Source organism: Photinus pyralis, unplaced genomic scaffold (assembly GCF_008802855.1).
Source record: "Photinus pyralis isolate 1611_PpyrPB1 unplaced genomic scaffold, Ppyr1.3 Ppyr1.4_LG4, whole genome shotgun sequence".
NCBI classification, from domain to species: Eukaryota; Metazoa; Arthropoda; class Insecta; order Coleoptera; family Lampyridae; genus Photinus; species Photinus pyralis.
The window spans coordinates 14,113,483-14,132,448 of NW_022170511.1; the positions used below are offsets into that span (position 1 = coordinate 14,113,483).

At 35.1% G+C, this 18,966-nt stretch overlaps 2 protein-coding genes across 2 annotated transcripts; both read left to right on the plus strand.

Moving 5' to 3' along the window:
• Window positions 1-365: 365 nt before the first annotated feature.
• Window positions 366-7,936, plus strand: LOC116168838 (aminopeptidase N-like). The gene is made up of 13 exons (XM_031484825.1): window positions 366-841; window positions 886-1,035; window positions 1,082-1,378; window positions 1,431-1,611; window positions 1,682-1,832; window positions 5,289-5,370; window positions 5,418-5,607; window positions 5,654-5,834; window positions 6,528-6,814; window positions 6,859-7,211; window positions 7,256-7,396; window positions 7,447-7,513; window positions 7,556-7,936. Exons 1-13 carry the CDS (start codon window positions 399-401, stop codon window positions 7,670-7,672), a joined length of 2,640 nt encoding a protein of 879 aa, XP_031340685.1. The 5' UTR covers window positions 366-398; the 3' UTR covers window positions 7,673-7,936.
• A 2,440-nt stretch (window positions 7,937-10,376) lies between these two features.
• LOC116168837 (aminopeptidase N-like) lies at window positions 10,377-13,936 on the plus strand. The gene is made up of 11 exons (XM_031484823.1): window positions 10,377-10,853; window positions 11,098-11,247; window positions 11,292-11,600; window positions 11,650-11,830; window positions 11,937-12,087; window positions 12,137-12,218; window positions 12,273-12,462; window positions 12,543-12,732; window positions 12,789-13,066; window positions 13,115-13,608; window positions 13,664-13,936. Exons 1-11 carry the CDS (start codon window positions 10,411-10,413, stop codon window positions 13,845-13,847), a joined length of 2,652 nt encoding a protein of 883 aa, XP_031340683.1. The 5' UTR covers window positions 10,377-10,410; the 3' UTR covers window positions 13,848-13,936.
• Window positions 13,937-18,966: the final 5,030 nt, after the last annotated feature.

The following is an 18,966-nucleotide window of genomic DNA, read 5'->3' on the forward strand; positions in this document are numbered from 1 at the left end:
ACCGGGGTTAACATATATGCTATTTTGATCTCGCCTTGAAATTGACATAGTGTATATATCTCAGGCCAGAGGCCATCAAGACACATGCTGCTGATCTTATCTGTGTTATTTCATTCATAACACCCACAATACCCTTTATAGTAGTTACAAAGGTTTGCCTTTCAATACTACCTGGCAATAAACAAAATTGCCAGGATTCTGCGACTTATTCGTCAGAGCACACTTCCGTTTGGGAAAACGACTGATTCAAAATAAATACCATAATTTCCTCGTATGCTTTTATCTTCTTACATAAATAAAATTATCATATCGCTATGATGTAAAGCTAATGACTTTATTATCGTTTTGCTTAATGAAATTAGAACAGTACCAAACTTTCGTTTGTGCATCTATACTGTATGATGAAGGTGTTAAAATTAATCATTTATTTCACAATTTTTAATACTCAAGTAATATGTCAAACAGAAGACTATTTTCTTCCTGAGAGTGTTAAACCGTTGCGTTACATCGTAACATTAGAGCCATTAACACAAACAAATTATCGTGGAAGCGTTTCAATTGAACTACAGGCTTTGGAAAGCACATCAAACATTACTTTACACGCGAAATCGCTTGAGATTCCGAACAATTCCATAAAAATACGCGATGTCTATGGAAATGAGGTGTTCCACAAAGATACGATTTCGGATGAGGAAAAAGATTTTTTTGTTATAATATTGGAAACAGAGTTACAAAGAGGAAGGGTTTATACATTGACTATCGAAAATTATCAAGGCACCTTTACCGACTCAAGAACTGGATTCTACATCGAGAAGTTTGAGAGTTTACATAAATCAGAGGGGTAATGAACACCGCATTATTGAACTTTTGTAGAAGGTGTTTTAGGTTTATTACCTTAAGTGACTTTGAGCCTACGTCTGCAAGGGAAACGTTTCCCTGCTTCGACGAACCACACTTGAAAGCGACATTTATAGTAAATTTGATCCGTTCCTCTTCTTCAATTTCAGCTTCAAACTCTCCACTAGTGCAGACATTGTAAGGAATTCTACTGTTATTCACTATCTACTGTTATACTTTTAAGGTACTTGGGAGGTGATCGCTACCAAGATGTTTACAAAGAAACGCCTCCCATGTCAACTTATCTTGTGGCCTTTATTATTTGCAATATGAAATACACTAGGCAAAATGGGAAAATTCGACTTTTAGTCAGACCACAATTTACGGAGGATAGTACCGATTTTGTTCTGACGGAAGCTGCAAACGTCCTAGATGCAATGGAGAAGTACACCGGTATTAAATATTTACTAGACAAGCTTGATATAGTTGGTGTCGTCAACAAAGTTGGTGGAATGGAAAATTGGGGTCTGATTACATTTGAGTAAAATAGGCAGACTCTGGCTTATGATTAGGTGGTAAATTTGTACTTATAGCGAACAGTATGTGATCTGTCCAGATAACAATACGCGGTGGGCTATTCAGACGTGTTTGACTTACAACTCGCATGAAATTGCACACCAATGGTTTGGAAATCTCGTTACATTAAAATCATGGCATTATATGTGGTTAAATGAGGGATTCGCTACATATTTTCAATATTTTATAGCCGCCGAGGTACGTTTTTAATGATTATGAACTTGTTTCCAATATTGCTTTCATATCAACACGTCCATTCTCTATACAGTTAAGATCAAGTTGGCGGTTAGATGAGCAATACGTTGTCGAGGAATTTCAGCGATCACTTCGTGAAGATCTCCTACCGTCCACCGAACCTATGGATTTCATTTTTGAAGCAAGTTACGTATTTCCAGCAGCAATTATTTCTTATCAGAAAGGTAAATTTAACACGATGTAACATACGAAAGGTGTATTCGTACGGCTCTATCTGAAGACAGAGTAAGCATGTAGACGGTTTAAGATAGGTATACATGCCGTCGTGTAGGTATTTAGTTCTTTTGGTCCAGCGAAATTTGCAAAAGATCGGAAATGTGTACTTTTTAAATTTTGCAGAGTTGTTCACTGAGGTGTCCTGATGCACTTATCAAAAATCCCCCCCCCTTACTAAGGGGTGAGAGGGAAAAGTGAGCCGTTCAAACCTAATTTATTTAGTTTTTTTTTAAATATCGTAACTTTCGATAAAAGTGTGCTCCATAAAAGTTAAAGTATTATACAGGTTGATTCAAATTCGAGAGACACCATGGGGATCTCTTTTCCCTCTACAATTTAAGTTTTAAGTTTGACGTTTCGTCTCCAGTAAACATTTATCAACATTGTTTTTTCTTATGGAAGTCATTTTTACTTTTTGTCTCATTTGATAGAGAATTTTTTTCTGATTTCAAAAGTGCAAACATCTTTTAATAGGAAATAGCGGTATTAATTCGTAAAAACGCACGAAACTTCGTACGTAGACTACTCAAGACAAAGTTTTCTAGGCAAAAAAGAATATATTTTAACAATATTTAAAAAATTGTGATGTTTACATTTTTGAATGTTGACAGGAGGCGAACCGTCCGATTTAAAATTTAAAACTGATATCTTGTGTTGTACTTTGTAGAGGGAAAAAAGTGGTCATAATAATGTGTTATTTATTTTGAAATTTTTTTTTAATTAACTAATTAACTAATTTTAATTAATTAACTAATTTTGCAAAATTTCCTTCTTATCCGGATATCTCCGAAAGCTGTCGGAATTTTTTGAGTTTCAAAACTGCATTTTGTTAAGTATCAAAATACGCAACTTTGCCAAATTTAAACGAATACCACTTTAATTTTTTTAAATAGTAATGTACTCTTTCATTAGGCTTATTTGATAGAGATTTTTTTATATATTATAAGTTAATTTCACCATTAACATCAATGTAGTTATCCGAGATCTCTTATTTGTCTTAACAATTGAAGGTCATTAATGTGATAGAATACAGTTCATTTAAAGAAGTTGGTGCATCGAAAAATAAAAATGGTTCATTTAATGGAAACTGAGCGCATAAAAATTTTAATTATGGTTGGTAATGGAGATCGCAAACGAACACAATTATAAGTATGAGAAATTTTTAATGAGCGTCATCCAAATCTAGAACCAATTACACAGTCAGTGGTTAGCAAAACATTGAAACGGTTTAGGGTTCAATATTTTTAGTTTTCGGTAAACAAATGAGTAACGAATAACACTTTAATTTTTTTAAATAATACAAAATTAGCAATAAAACGGTTTTCATGGTAATAAGTGTTCAAAATGTTCGCCATTAACTGCAAAGCTTGAAAAGAATTTTTGAGCAATCTAGGTGAAATTACTGGAGCTTCAGCTTGTATTTGTTGTCTAATTCGGTCAGATTCTGACGTTGGTTTGTATACACTTTTGATTTCAAATATCCCCAGAAGAAGAAGTCGCAAGGTGTAAGATCCGGAGATTGCGGAGGCTCCCGTACTCCAGATACCCTTTTCTACTTATTCAACGGGCCGCAAATACCACATCTAAATATTGGCGTCCCGCTAAATGACAGTGCCCCATCTTGTTGAAACCAAAGATCATCAAGATTTGCTTGACATGACAAGCTGGAATAATTTAGTGCTGCAATAATTGAAAATAACGCTCACCAGTTAGAGTACCACGAATAAAGAAATGTCCAATTATGTAATCTGCACAAATTCCCACCCATACGTTTTATTTTTGTGGTATTTGGGTATGATTTTGGATCATTCAGTGGGGATTTTCAGCGGCCAAATATCGACAATTATGCCTATTTACATTTTCATTTAAACAAAACGTAGCTACGTCAGAAAAATCAATATTATAGCGAAAATGGTTGTTGATTCGCTCCATCATAAATTCACAAAACTCAACATGTCGATGGATAATTCTTGCAATAAAGTCGGTTTGTACCGATGTAATTTTTCTGAATGTACTATTTTGTGTATTGAACCTTTACTTACGGCATGGTTTAAACATAACTGATGAGTTGAAGTATTTGGATTTTCTTCGATTTCTAGTAAAACATCGAGCTTTTTATCTTCATTTGTCTCTTCGGACCAGTCTACCACAAATCTGTAACACGTCCATTGTCTCTAAACCGTTCCAAAGTTTTGCTAACTATAATGACTGGGTAATTGGTTCTCGATTTGGATAACGCTCATTAAAAATTTTACCTACTTCTATAATTGTGTTCGTTTGCGATCTCCATAACCAACCATAATAAAAATTTGTATCCGTTCAGTTTCTGTTAAATGAACCATTTTTATTTTCCGATGCACCAAGTTACTTAAATAAACAAAATTCTATCACACATTCAATTGTTAAGACAAATAAAAGAGATCTTGGATAACCATGTTGATGTTAATGGCGAAATTAACTTATAACAGTTTTTTATATTTTTTTCAAGAATTTTCTACTATAATGGTATTAAGATTTTATGTAATCGAAAAGAGAAAAAAAATCTGTATCAAATGAGCCTAATAATGCTATTTAAAAAAATTAAAGTGTTATTGGCTACTCATTTGTTTACTGAAATTTAAAAAAATTGAATGGAATGGAATGGAAAATAAAATGGCAAATAACTTTAATATAAGTACAATTTATTTTATAAAGTCGATATTTACCGAGTAATGCTATATTCCATACATAGGTAATGGGCACCCTGTGTATACCTACAACTTTTCTGTACGTGTGTTTGTGACTGAACTTCTCCTAACCGGCTGGACAGATTGTGATGAAATTTTTTGCTGTGTGGCTGGATGGTTCAGATTCACAATTGGGCCCGATCGGATTCAAAACTTCATATTTATATGTTATTACTTATTAGCCTTTCATCGTGAGTTTTTGTAAATGCAATTCAGACGAAAACTTGATTTTCAACATCATTTTTACAATTCTCCCTCACTATAACTCATAAACTATCAACCTTACGATATTTAAGCATAAAACCCTACTTATAGGAAATTTAATTGAATATACGAGTATTTTGGAAGAACTCAAAAATTTACCTTTAAGCGGCTTCCCGCTTTCCTCTAGGTACCGGTGATTTTTGATATGTGCATCAGAATACCTCCGTGAACAACTCTGCCAAATTTCAAAAGTACGAGATTAATTTCCGAATTTTGTCTTTTTTTTGCTTAATTTAGCTGTACTATTTTAAAATTTCATGTTATGTGCTGCTTATTCCCTGACATCTTTCTTACATTGCATTGATCATAACTTCTGAAGATAAGAAGTACATAAACCTCCATTATTATACACCGTGGTATTTAAACTTATAGTAATTTAGGTGTGCGGCCAAATTACTTATTTAAAATTTTTAGCCTCAACGGTCATTAGAATGACTAAACACATATTAACCGAATCCGTTTTCCAAAATGGTCTGCGACTATACTTGAACACCTAGTAAGTGGCAATGGTCCACGAATTGTGTAACATATTTTGATTTTTAGTAAATTACGAGTTACTGAACCAAAAAACCTGTATGATTGTTACTTAGACATCTTGCGTAGAGAAGGCAAGATGCATTTGTTAGGAGGGCTAAACCTACATACGATTTTATCAAACTGGGCCAAAAGTTCAGGATATCCAATTGTTACCGTTATTAGACACTACACAACAGGAGATGTCACTTTTTCGCAGGTTTTTCATTTGAGTTAAGTTAATATGAAGAAACGTTATTTTTCAGCAAGTGAATGATTTGAGTGGCGATTCAGAGGACAATATTTGGTACATTCCTTTAACATATACCTTTCAGAATAGGATGAACTTTGAAAGCACCGTTACTGATTTGTGGATGACCAATAAAACTGTTACGGCACAGACAGGTGAACCTCGAGGATGGATTTTAGTAAATAAGCACGCAACAGGTGAGAATTAAACAAGAAAAGTTCATTACAAAATTGCATGGAAATTGCGTATCTGGCTAAACAAGCATTTGCGGACAAAAGTTATATAGCTAACTGTCATTACTTTATTATGCAGAATCACCCCTTGAAGTTTGTCGCACTTTACTCATCAACGCATTGTATAAGTACATGAATCAATCATCCATTCATAAGTTACATTTTTGTGGTATCAATTTATCGAGATATTAAAAAGAAAATGGCGGACACGGTTTGCTTCGCTATGTGACACCCAAGTACAATTGTCGAACAAATTGAAGCTAATAGTTTTGTACTAATTTTCTGCTATTTATTGCCGATAACAACAAATTGTGTGCTCTCATACAGAGCAATAAACTCTCTAAAGGCAGATGGGTGTCTTCAACTAAACGCGATCGTATACCCGCCGATTTAATTTTTGGTGGTACCTCATAATTAGGGCGGTATTCATTGATTACAAATTTTGTGCACTTATACAAACCGAGAAAGCAACAAAAACGTCACCATCGATCTGATTCGTACTGGTGTGGAACCAAGATTACGCTACCATACGAGATTATAAAAGTAACATCTACTTTGAAACCGAAGAATCTGAATTTTGGCTAATATTTTTTATCTGAGAAATGAGAGAGAACTCAAAAATGCCCCATCCCTTAAATTATAACGCTATTTTTGTAGGTTACTATCGAGTGGCATACGATAATGAAAATTGGAGACGTTTAACGGAGTTTTTGCACTCAAAGGATTATGAATTAATCCCGGCGGTAAATCGCGCCCAATTAATAGATGATGCCTTCTTCTTCTTTATTAGGGATAAACTTGATACGGATATTTTCTTGGATTTTACATCGTATTTGGCCAAAGAACAAGACTACATTCCGATTAAGAGTTATCTGACTGATCTGGATATAATTTTTGAATTAAATGAAATTCGACGAGACGACAACGAATTCGGGATTGTAAAGGTAAGCGAAGTTCGCAATGGAAATATATACTTATAGCATTACAGGGTTATCTAATTACACTTTTAAAAGCGTCCCTTGACGGAGTAGGGTTGTACGCAAGAGAATATGATACACACATGGACAAACTAAAAAGAGAGGAAATTATGAAAATGTTGTGTACATTGGGAGACTTTCGGTGTAGGTTACAGGGTCTGAGGATGCTAACAGAATGGAAAGCTACTGGAAAACCTCTGAGAAATTATGATATGGAAATGTGGTTATGTGCCGCAATGCAAAAGCCCACAGTTCAGTTGTGGAATTTTCTTATTCAACAGTATAGTTTAACTGATGACGATATTTTGAGACAAAAGTATCTTAGAGCCTTATCTTGTGCCAACTCGGTAGTTTTCAAACAAAGGTAAGTTGAATTTAAATTACGATACATCAGTAAATTATTTCCAGGTTTTTGAAATTCATTTTTGATTTGCATAATAACATGAAATCTCAAGAGAGAACGGATGGTCTGGCAAGTTTCGTTCGTAACACATTCATGGGCGCAAAGGCGATTATCCATTACATTAAAGACAACCAGTTAGATGATAGGTTAGCGCAATACAATTAAGTATCGATCTTTAATGATTCTTATGTTACAGATATTATTCGCTCTTTCGGGATTCAAAGGAGCGATATTTGCTAATGCCATCTGAAATCGGAAAAAAGGTATGGTTGTACTAGTTTTAGTTTATAAACATTTTATTTTAGCTTACCGCTGAAGACAGGAAAATTTTAACCCGTCTTTGTGTTTTGTTCGTTACTGATGAAGAGAATAACGAGAAAGCTGTTAGAAAGCTTGTTGAAGGTTTTCCAAAATATTTATAAGAATACTCGTACATACCAGGAGCTGTGAAGATTTTTAAAACAAGTCCTCTGATGTAATTTCACTTTATCAACATTTTTGCCCTGCTAAATATGACGATGTTTTCTGTACGAAAACGTGGTTTGGTTCTAAACATCCGAGGAAGCTGAGTGAAACTTATTTTCTAGTAATGTGCCTAATGTGTATATATTTGATTAGATCTAGTCGCGAATACCTATGTTTTTGAAAATAATGTGTTGTTTTAATATATAAATCATAAAAACCTTGATAGATGATTTTATCGTTCCTCTGAAAATATATTGTGCATTTTAAAAGTTTATAGAAAAATATATTTTCATCCTTCTGCTTCCTATAATACTTTCCTTCTGTTCACAGTTCCTTTCACAACGTACCTCTTAGCAAACAGTTTTTTTCTTAATACGTGACCCAACCAAATTCTCTTTCTTTTGTTCGTTATCTATGGTTTATCACCTTTCTCCAACTGGTTGCTGTACTTCCTCATTCCTTACTCTGTCTTCCCAATCGAATCGTTCTTCTCCATATGCCAATACTTCTATTCATTTGGTCATTCTTAATTATTGTCCATGCTTCACAAACATACAGTATTACGCTCCAGACTCCAGTATTTTCCTCAATTCAATATCTTTCACGCTTTTGAGCATTCTGCAGATATTAGTTGAATATTTGTTTTGCCATTACACCTCTCATTCTTCTCTTTCTTTCTTCACAGCTCCTCTATTTGCGAGTTATCTCTGTACATGGGTACCTGTATCGATGCATTTTGGAAAACGAAATTTAAAAAAATTAAAAAAATGTTTAGGATAAATGTTGTCGATGGGCTGGTTATCAAAAAATCTTGGTTTGTGATTTTTTTATCGATCGCCATTTGGTTATTTGAAAAAATAAAAAATAATTGCAAACACAAATCTTTTATAGAGCTGAAAGGTAATGGCCTTTGGGGACAATTTCTCGCCTCTGGGACAACAAGGTATGAAGTCAACAAGGAGAGGAAAAAAGCAGACGGACGGAATTATTTAATACTATTGATGATGAAGACAAGAAGGTATGTGTGAGAAATTTAAATGTATAGAAACGAAGATGGATGAAAAAATATACGGAACAAACGAAAATCTAAATAATGAAATTGAAAATCTGAGAATTGACATGAGTTAATTTGGAGAAAGCATGTAGGCAATACAATTAGAGTGGAACAAAGTTACAGCAAGGAAAACTTTGAACAAGTTCAAGGGGAAATTGTGGATCGAGTAAAGAATGAACCGCCAGGATGAAGTACATATTGCATAGTAATAGGGGACGCTCAGCTCCAAGAAATGAGAAGTATATAGGATATCAGAATCTGCAATTGTCTCTAACGAGAAAGAGATTTGATTTAAAATAAGAAGTTAAAGGAAATAATGTAACTAGAATATAAAAAAGAGAATCCAAAGAAGAGAAATAAAGATGCCATTACTTGGAAGTGAAGTGACCGCAACGAGAGTTATAGAAGACGCATTTAAAAATTTGGTTTCTTATAGAAGTCAGGATCAATAAGACCGAGAACATCATGGAGACCGTGATTTTTACAATAGTAGGAGATATTATAATAACAGACAGCGGAAGAGAAATGAGTATGGGAAAGAACAAAGTGAAACGTAAAAGAAATAGATATAGGTCAGAAAGGAGTGACGAAAGGTCAAAAATCAAAGTCAAAGTCAAAGCAAGTTAATAATGTAATGTAATGCGCTGGTCACTCCGGGACAAAAGAACACTTTAAAATGCTAACCAGTTCTCAACCGCGGAAGCTCACCATACCCTAAAGTGGCGACCCCGCAGCAAAGGAACAATATCACATACCTACGCGAAGAAGTGTACACTTCCGGCATCTGCTACAATCCCAATATTGACCTAATTAATAATTTGGGAAACTCGGTAGCCTCGATCAGCTATCGAAAACTCCAAAAAATTAACTACAGAAATTTTCATGAACACCTGACACAATTCTTGGACTACGATAAGAAAAATATGTCATGAAAACTCTATCCGAGTCGCAATAAACACACAAAAACATTTTTTAAATCAAAATTCCCGAGAGAAAGAAAAGCCTACAAAGCTTATTTGGACCTAATACCCCGCACGCAGGCATTTATTGTTGTTAAAGGTCAGCTTTTATTTGTCAGGGTATTGCATCTGTTTTTGAAATGTTAAGTTTTTGGATAATCAAATGGAGCATTTGTTGCGTATGTGAGAATTTTGCACTGCCGCTTATTCCCTGGTGGCTCTTAACGTCAGAAATATAGTCGAAATTCGAATTTCTATTCCTTTTTCTTTTTACTCTATACATTCAGGCAACAGTAACGTGAACCGTTATTCAGAGCGTTATATGTTATGTTATGGTTATACCATTGAATAAGCACCTTATTCAATGGTTATACTTAACCACAATTCGATGTGCTGTTAGAATTATTATCAACCTAAACTCCATTTGGAAATATCTGTTTTGATAGCTGTTTCTAGATAAAAATACAAAGAAGTAATAAAAAGAATTCAAAGTGGCACCAATGGCACACATGGTGTAATTTCTAAAAAAATGTAATCTAATGATCTCACCTACGTTTTAAACATTATACAAATGTAGTGTTTGCGTTATTTCAGAGATAAATATCATGGCCAATAACTTGGTTGTGTCATAGTTAGTGAGAAGTTTTGATAAAGTGTAGTCCTATTTTAAAAGTACAGCACGATGTTCTTGGTGCGGTTGATGGTTATTTCTTTATTCAACTATTTTGTTTACATTGAATGTCAGCATCCAGACTACGTCCTTCCGAACAATGTAAAACCCTTGCGATACACCATTACAATTCGTTTAGTTAACATCACTAATTTCATGGGCAACGTGGTGATCGAACTGGAAGCAAAGGAAGAGTCCTCTAACATAACTTTACATTCGAAAAATATTGAAATTGATGAAAACCTTGTTTCGGTAGTCTCTGAAAATGGAGAAGAAATTCGACGAAATTACACAGCGGTTGATACAGAAAAAGACTTTTATATTATCGCATTCAATGAAAACCTTACTCAAGGAAAGAGGTACAATTTAACAATCAAGGATTTTACAGGCTCGCTAAAAGAGACAAAGTCGGGTTTTTTTTCTGCAAAATATTTGGATGTAAACGGAACTGAGAAGTAAGTATCCCCGTTATCAATTTACTTAATGTAGATTTTGCGGTTATCTAGGCCACAGAGTGCGATTTGACCTTCTAATCATTACTTATGTGTTATTAAAGTAATGGTGGAATGCGGGTTGATCTTAGATATTTCGGCATCCTCTATACCTCAAGCTATTTGTCATATTTCTTGCTGGATGCGAATATCTATATATTTATTGATGACAAGGTTCCTTGTCTTTTACACCTAACGGTTGTTTTAGACACTTCGTTATGACTGAATTCGAACCATCTGGAATCAGAAAGGCGTTTCCTTGTTTTGATCAACCCAATTTAAAAGCAACGTTCATTATGAAAATGATTAGACCTTCCCATTTACATTCTGCATTTAATACACCCCTCGTAGAAACAATGTAAGATTAGACTCCTTTTCTCGATTTTAACACATCTGTTAAAGTGACTTGGAAAACGGGTATAAAATGGACGTTTTTAAAGAAACACCTATCATGCCAACATACATTGTGGCATTTATAGTGTCAGGTTTTCAGTATACAAAATCAAATGGAATATTTCGCATTTTGGCAGAGGCTCGACACACTCAGGATGGCAGTACAGATTTTGTACTGGGAGAATCTACCAAAATATTAAAATCCCTAGAAGCGTACACGGAAATACAGTATCCTCTAGACAAAATCGACATGATCGCCGTACCCGCTCATTATTACTTAGATGGCGCTATGGAAAACTGGGGGTTGATTGTGTTTAGGTGATCCATTTCAGGTCTAGTATGCAGCTATTTATTTATCGAATTGTAGCGAAAAATACTTATTGTGTCCAAAAAGTTACTCACACAAAGATATACAAAATTGTTTGACCTTCACTACCCATGAAATTGCTCATCAGTGGTTTGGAAACTTAGCAACACAAAGGTCTTGGAATTATCTATGGCTGAGTGAAGGATTTGCTTCCTACTTCCAGTACTATATTGCAGATATGGTAGGTCTATAATCGGGCACTTCTCTCCTATTAAATTATTAGAAAGGCGATTAAATTCTTGTTGTTACTGGTCAGCGCCACACTATGATGATAATAGCGTTTGTAGGTCGAACCATCTTGGCGAATAATGGAGCAGTATGTACTGGAGGAATATGAAGTCAGTCTCGGAGATGACCTAGAATATCCCAACGAAAGTGTAGATTTCGTATATACTTCACCGGATTCATACCCAAATCCCAACATTTACTATAGAAAAGGTAAGGAATGTATCAAAAATGTGTCACATTCACAAGAAAATGTTGTTAGCATCTGCTATTATCCGAATGACTCAGCATATATTAACTGACGAAATTCATCGTAACGGTTTAAGGATTTATTTGAAAAATAAGTAATTGTCTATTACTATGTTCGACACATCACATATAATTGGTAATGATTTCAGTAAGTTTAAAAACACTGAACCTGTAGATGTTTTTAACTCGTATCAACAAGCAGTAGAAAATGCCAATGCTACTCACTTGTTGGGCAACATGACTGTGCACGAGATATTGAGAACATGGACTAAACATCCTGGATATCCAATTGTAACAGTGACAAGAGATTATGAAAATGGGAAAGTGACATTTTCCCAAGTGAGGAAACTATTTTAGCTTTAGAATGGAAATTACTACTTTGGTCTGAAAGGGACTGTAAACTGTATTATTATTTTCAGAAACTGTATGGCACAGATGGAGATGAAGAAAACAGGCTGTGGCATATTCCAATAACGTACGCATTGGAAAGCAACGAAAATTACTTTAATTTTAATAAAACAACCACTGATATCTGGTTATCGGGAGAAAATATTACTATAGACATAGGTACAAATGAAGGATGGATTTTGGTGAACAAACATGCAACAGGTAAGTTTAAAAGTTCAGGGCTGTGAAAGCAGTAATTTCAAACGGTAATACCTTAGGGTACTACCGAATAGCATACGATGACAAAAATTGGGAGCGACTCATAACTTACTTGCGCAGTGAAAATTATTACAAGATCCCACCGGTAAACCGTGCGCGTCTGTTGTACGATGCTGTAACACTGGATATGGCAAACCCATTCAATAAAGAACTCCTTTTTAACTTATCATTATACATGCAACAAGAAGTTGACTACATACCGATAAGTGCGTTTGTAGAAATATTGACACGTGTAGATATATGGACAGTGGAACAGGAGGAGTTTAGTGTAGTACAGGTATGGTGACATAAGGTAGAAGTCCGCTGAAGGAATTCTTTCTGTTAGAAATATATAGGGAAAATGCTTGCTGTAGCTTACAAACGCATCAATTCCATACCGAAAGAAAACCAAACACATGTAGACGGATTATGCAGAGACGTACTAGAAAGGATAATGTGCTCAATAGAACATGAAGATTGCGTTAAAAAAACAAAGGAAGCATTATCCAGTTGGATGGATACTGGTGAACTTACTATTAGTGCAAGTTTAATGAAAGATTCGTTATGCGCCGTTATGAAAAGTGCACCTATCAGTTTGTGGGAATTTTTACTTAAACAGTATTTTCGAAGCACCGACGAAGCTTCTAAGCAGACTTATATGTACGCATTGGCATGTAGTAAAAATACCTCTATCCAACAACTGTTTTTAAAGACGTTATTTGATTTAAATAACACCGTGTCAGTCGAGGATAGAATAGTTGGCCTTACTGAAATATCTTCCACCCTTCAAGGAGCGGAATTACTTATAAAGTACATTGAAACTGTCGACGTTGATGACAGGTTACATATACAAATATGGCATCTACTGTCTTTTGTAATGCTTTGCTCTGATTAGGTACTGCGCTTACTTTTCGGGCAGGATGGAATTATTCATTCCGCTACGTGCAGCTCAAATAGAAGGAGCAGCACGCTCATCGCAAGAAAGATGTCTTCCTATTGCTTTTTTCAAGCACGACGAGGAAGCAGGAGGTTTAATAAAGTGGTTGGATCAATGGAATAAAAAATACGCTTTCTTCTGACAATTGTAAGTGTCTTGTCCGAAGAATTTCTTCGATACAATGTAGGCACACGCAAGGAGTAGTTTGTGAATTTAATAAACAAAATTAATTCGTAGTAGAATGACTGATTTTCTTTGCCCAATTAATCTATCCAATTACGATTAATTCTTTCTAATACAAAATCCATGGACTCGCCTTGGTCACCCTACAATTGAGAAAAATGAGAAACACATGTTAATTATAGAGTAATTTAAACGCAACATTGGTTTTGTTTAAAACATTTTATTTCTTTAAGTTAGGTACCACAAAAAAGGAACAAAACGAAATATGGGAGAAAGCGCCTATATCGTCTTAAACGAATCTCCGAACGCCCACCGGTGCCCGGGGTGTCGCCAACGCCAAGTGACAAACAAAATACGAAGAATCGCATACGATTTTCAGTAGGGGATTGTTGTGTCACTCGGATCGTATTCGGAGAACAAACTTTTAATACGGCTCATATTAAATAGCACTGATCCTTGTACTCGACGAGGAGACGAAGGATTGACATCGCTGTCTTTTCGTTCTCGAGTTAGACGAGGAACAAACGGACAGACGGGCGTACAAAACCATCACATAAGGGGAATTTTTTTCTAAAAAGGGATCCCGTTTATAATTGAAACTTGACACTTGAAACTTTGACATATGCCTGGCGTCGACGCCTCTCCCAGGATTTAGTCAACTGTCGTGAGGATGCGTTCGATATCAATTCTTTTACTTATCTGATTATATTTCTTACTCCCGATTTGTCCTTAAGAGATTTATTTGCCGTGATAGTAGACGATCTAGGTAGCACGAAATCCACTGAACGAAAGTGATTCCACTGTGGCCTATCCGAGTATGCTAAAATCGACCGTCTGTCGCCTTAGGTTATGTTACCTAAGGATCTGCGGTACTTCGTGCGGTACCAATTCTAAATGGTTTTCTTTTACAAAATAAGTTACACCGACACCAAGTGAAAACGTTCACAATAACATTCTAACATCTGACACTAGGGTCAATTGTGTATTAGAACCGTAAATAATAATCAATAGGAATCCATAATTCAAATGACTTTACACTAGCAAAATCAAAATTTTGACTCGAAAACGAATCGTCCGTACAAATTGCTAAAATAAAAGCATAAAAGTGACCTTAATTTGTGCAGCAAGGTACAAAGCGTGAACTCTAGCGATAAGAAAATGAAGTAAGGTCAAGGAAACACTACCAAAAATAACTTAACTAAACGGGTTTACCTTTACGTTTACGTGACCATCTCATTGCACTGTACTGTGTCTAAGCAACCCGAATCTACGACTGGCTGTTGCCCGTAAGGATATCACAGATCCGTTAGGTTCCCAAATTATCAACATTACCAGGGGTAAACGTAGCGTACGTGCGTATTGAATTCATTTCCGGTCAACGAAGGACGTGCGCTTTAATTCGAGTCATGACATTTTAAGTCAATTTAACGTAACGAACACCTAACCTTGATCTACATTATATAGAGGATTCAATCTTAAATAATTAGTCTTTGTGGATTACTTAGGTTTCTTTTCTAATTCCGTGGGTTCTGTACCTTCAATTGTAGCGCTAACTTGCGAGGTCAAATTAATTGGACTCGTGAAGATTTGCCGCAACGTCAATTTGTTGTATGGAATTTCGTAGAGCTCTAGTAAAGTTGAAGATTTGCGTAAGTTAATATTAATCCTATAGTTAGGGAATCTTACTTAGAGGTACGTTACGTACGTACGTACACTTGGCCAGTTGATTACTTTACTTATTGATCGCTTTATCGTATACACAAAGATCATGATCTTTGGTATACATATCTTGTTCTTAGGTTCAGAACCTTTTGAACACCAGATATCCTCAAAAGAGTTAGTTAAATCGCACATTTAACAAAAACCTGAGAAAATAAATTTTTTGAGTATGTGTTTAATTATTTAATTGCTAATTGGTCAAGCCTAAGACAGATTTTTAGCGAAATTTTTGAAAGAAATTCCCCTTATGTGTTGGTTTTGTTCACCCGTCTGTCTGTGTGGTCCTCCTAAAATTGTAGTGGCATGGACCTCACTTTGTACCTAATTGAGCCTCAACATCCACCAGTTATTTTAAATTCCACAGATTTATTAAGGAAATGTCAAAATTTTACAAGAACAAGCTGGACAACTGATGAGTTTACACTCCCTTAGGAGATGGTATTGACCCATCGTCAGGTTAAAAAGTTTTTACATCAATGCGCATACAAATGTAAGTGCGGGACCATTATTTATTTACTTATTATCCCTGTCTTGTTTTGGGCCCCTTGCGCCCAGTTACAGCCGTCTACCACAATTAAAGATCGAGGATAACATTTCACTTTTTATTGCTTTCGCTACGAAGGTGGACAGGTGGTATTAAGCGCTTAATTGTGACACTTAACACTTCTGGTAAAAGAATGAATTTTGTAGGAATCGACCGCAAATTCAGAAAAGACTCGAAATCAGAGTCATTCGGAAATATATTACCGATAAATTTGACAAGGAAAAATATCAATTGACACTTTAGTTTTATAGTTATTTATTTACATAAAAGTCAGGAAAATGACACATTACTGGCGAGGAAATATTTAATTGCCGAATCAGGTAATGTCATTTTACTGACGAGTTTTGTATTAAATTTTACCGAAATCGTATTTTAATATAAAATTTCAATTTTCATATAGAACTTTTTAAGGCTATCATCACAAAAACGTTGATTTTGTGGACGCTTTTGCGGCCATAAAGTTTAACTTTATTGTACGCTTCTGTCAAACTTTACTTTATTGTACACATCTGTCAAACTGTACCTACTTATTTGAAACTGATGTGTGAGAAACAGTAATCTGTTTAATACAAAGCGTCTATCTGGTCTAGCCCCATCAAGGATTGGGCCATCCACGTGGGTTTTTTTCATTTTCGGACTTGTAGGAATGTTTCACACTATTTTGCATAATCACAACGTTCACATTTAAAATTATAGTTTGACGTTTCAATCTTTGCTGCTTGCAGACCTTTTTGAAGTGTAGAACCAAAACATGAGGAAGATGTTATTGCTTACATTATTATGCGAAGAATCACCAGCAATTAACCGAGAACACAAGTAGCTACCTATACCTGCCATCAAAGTAGGTAATCAGGTTTCTAATAATTGTACAGCATGTTAACTATAAGGTCTTGGAAGCCACAGTTACGAAGGACCTATTGCATTTGACATTATTAAAATCTTGTGCAATGGAGGAAGTTGCGATTGTACTTTTACTCTCAAACGCCAGCTCTTATATCATATATGGCTTAGGTTCGCAAGCTTGCAGCTTCCAAAATTTCATCCTGAACTGTCGCTATCACCCATTTTGATACGCACAAAACACACGCAAAGATGCTAATTATAATTTATTACATATGACAGGAATTGCTTTGTTTTTAATTGTCTAAGATAACTATGATTTTCAGAAAAAATATGTTTATGAGCAAATTTTTGAATTCTTTTTTGATGATCGCCTAAAAAATGTTGTGTGCACCTTGGCCAAAAGTGATTTGTTAGGCCTCATCTGAATTGCGGCCTCGGCTACCGCCTCGGCCACAAACAGCAGCTTCGGCCAAAAAAGATCACTTTTACGGCCTTGGTACACAAATAACTATTTAATTAATGTCAATCCTGTCAGTAATGACAGGAGTCATTATAGACATTTAGCAATGACACAAATGCGGCCGATAAAGTGACGGTGCGGCCGGTAAGGTGACATGTGCGAGCAGTAAAGTAACAAGCGGCAGGAAACGTTGTCTGCTCTCCCTCTGTCATGGAAACTAAAATTTCCCGACAGAAAATAGGCATGAAAATGAAGGTTGCAGGTCGATTTTGGGTAAAATGTATTGTTCCATTTTTCACTGCACCATTTTTGTAATTGTAAAATTGTAATGTAAATTATCGACTGATAACACTCCTAAGCAATGACCTCCACTACTTTGAGAGTGAGCAAAAAAGAATTATTAGTTACTCTTTGCTGTCTATATTTTCAAAGCTCTCAGCATTGAATAAAAAATTAATTTTTATTCAATGTCTCAGCCAATTCCATATTGAGGACTTACTGATTGCGCCTATAGAGGGTGATGTCACAACACTGAAAGCGAGCGAGTTGTGAATGTTGCAGCCAGCGGGGACCAAGCAAAATTACTCGAAACACTGCAGCATCGATTAACTAAATGGAAGATGGAGAAACAAAGCCTGTTCTTTGGAGACATGATCTTTATGAAAGAAGGCGTTACCTCGCCTTGGTGATCCTACAGACGAATACTACAGCTGCAGCGACAGTAAGTTAAAACAAAGAATGACGTAATAAAACTTCCAATTGCCAAAGTGTGTGCTTTACCTTTAGACAAAGACATGTCACGTTAATCAATGTGTATCAAAGAAATTATACAATACAGCTATGACCTTAATCTAGTAATTGTATTGTATATTGTAATAATAGTAAACACTACTTAAATTTTTATAAACGATAACAGCAATTAACATTTTTTTTGGTAATGGTTATAATAATATAGTAATTTGTATAATATTTTTTTTAAGTTAACACAATTTCTTGATCACAGGACAATTTAGTTGGATAGGTATTCACTAATTTCATAAACATTTCTAGAAAGAAGATACTTTTTTAATTTGTACTAGAAGATAGAGAATGTTATAGCGTTTTTTATTTCAAGTGGAAGTTTGTTTAATATTTTTACTCCAAGGATGTAGACATTGCTTTTGTTTATGTTTATTCTGCCGAAAGGTATTCTATATTGTTCACATATTCTAGTTGACAAGTAGGTATCTTTATATTCTTTATAGTGTTTAGTAACTCAGATTCAGTCTTTGTAACGACATCTTAATGAATCTTAATGAATCTCAAATTTAAGTTAGAGCGTTACGAGAAAATAAATACCTGGTGGATTTATTTGAGACACTTCAATTTTGGGTATAAAGTACTTTAATATATCTATTGAAAATGTAATTGTCATACACTTTACTACCATACAAATGTTGTCGCACCAATTTGAATCCATCAAGAAAGTTTTTTTACGATACCCACAATACGCATCGTAACACTATAGGTATC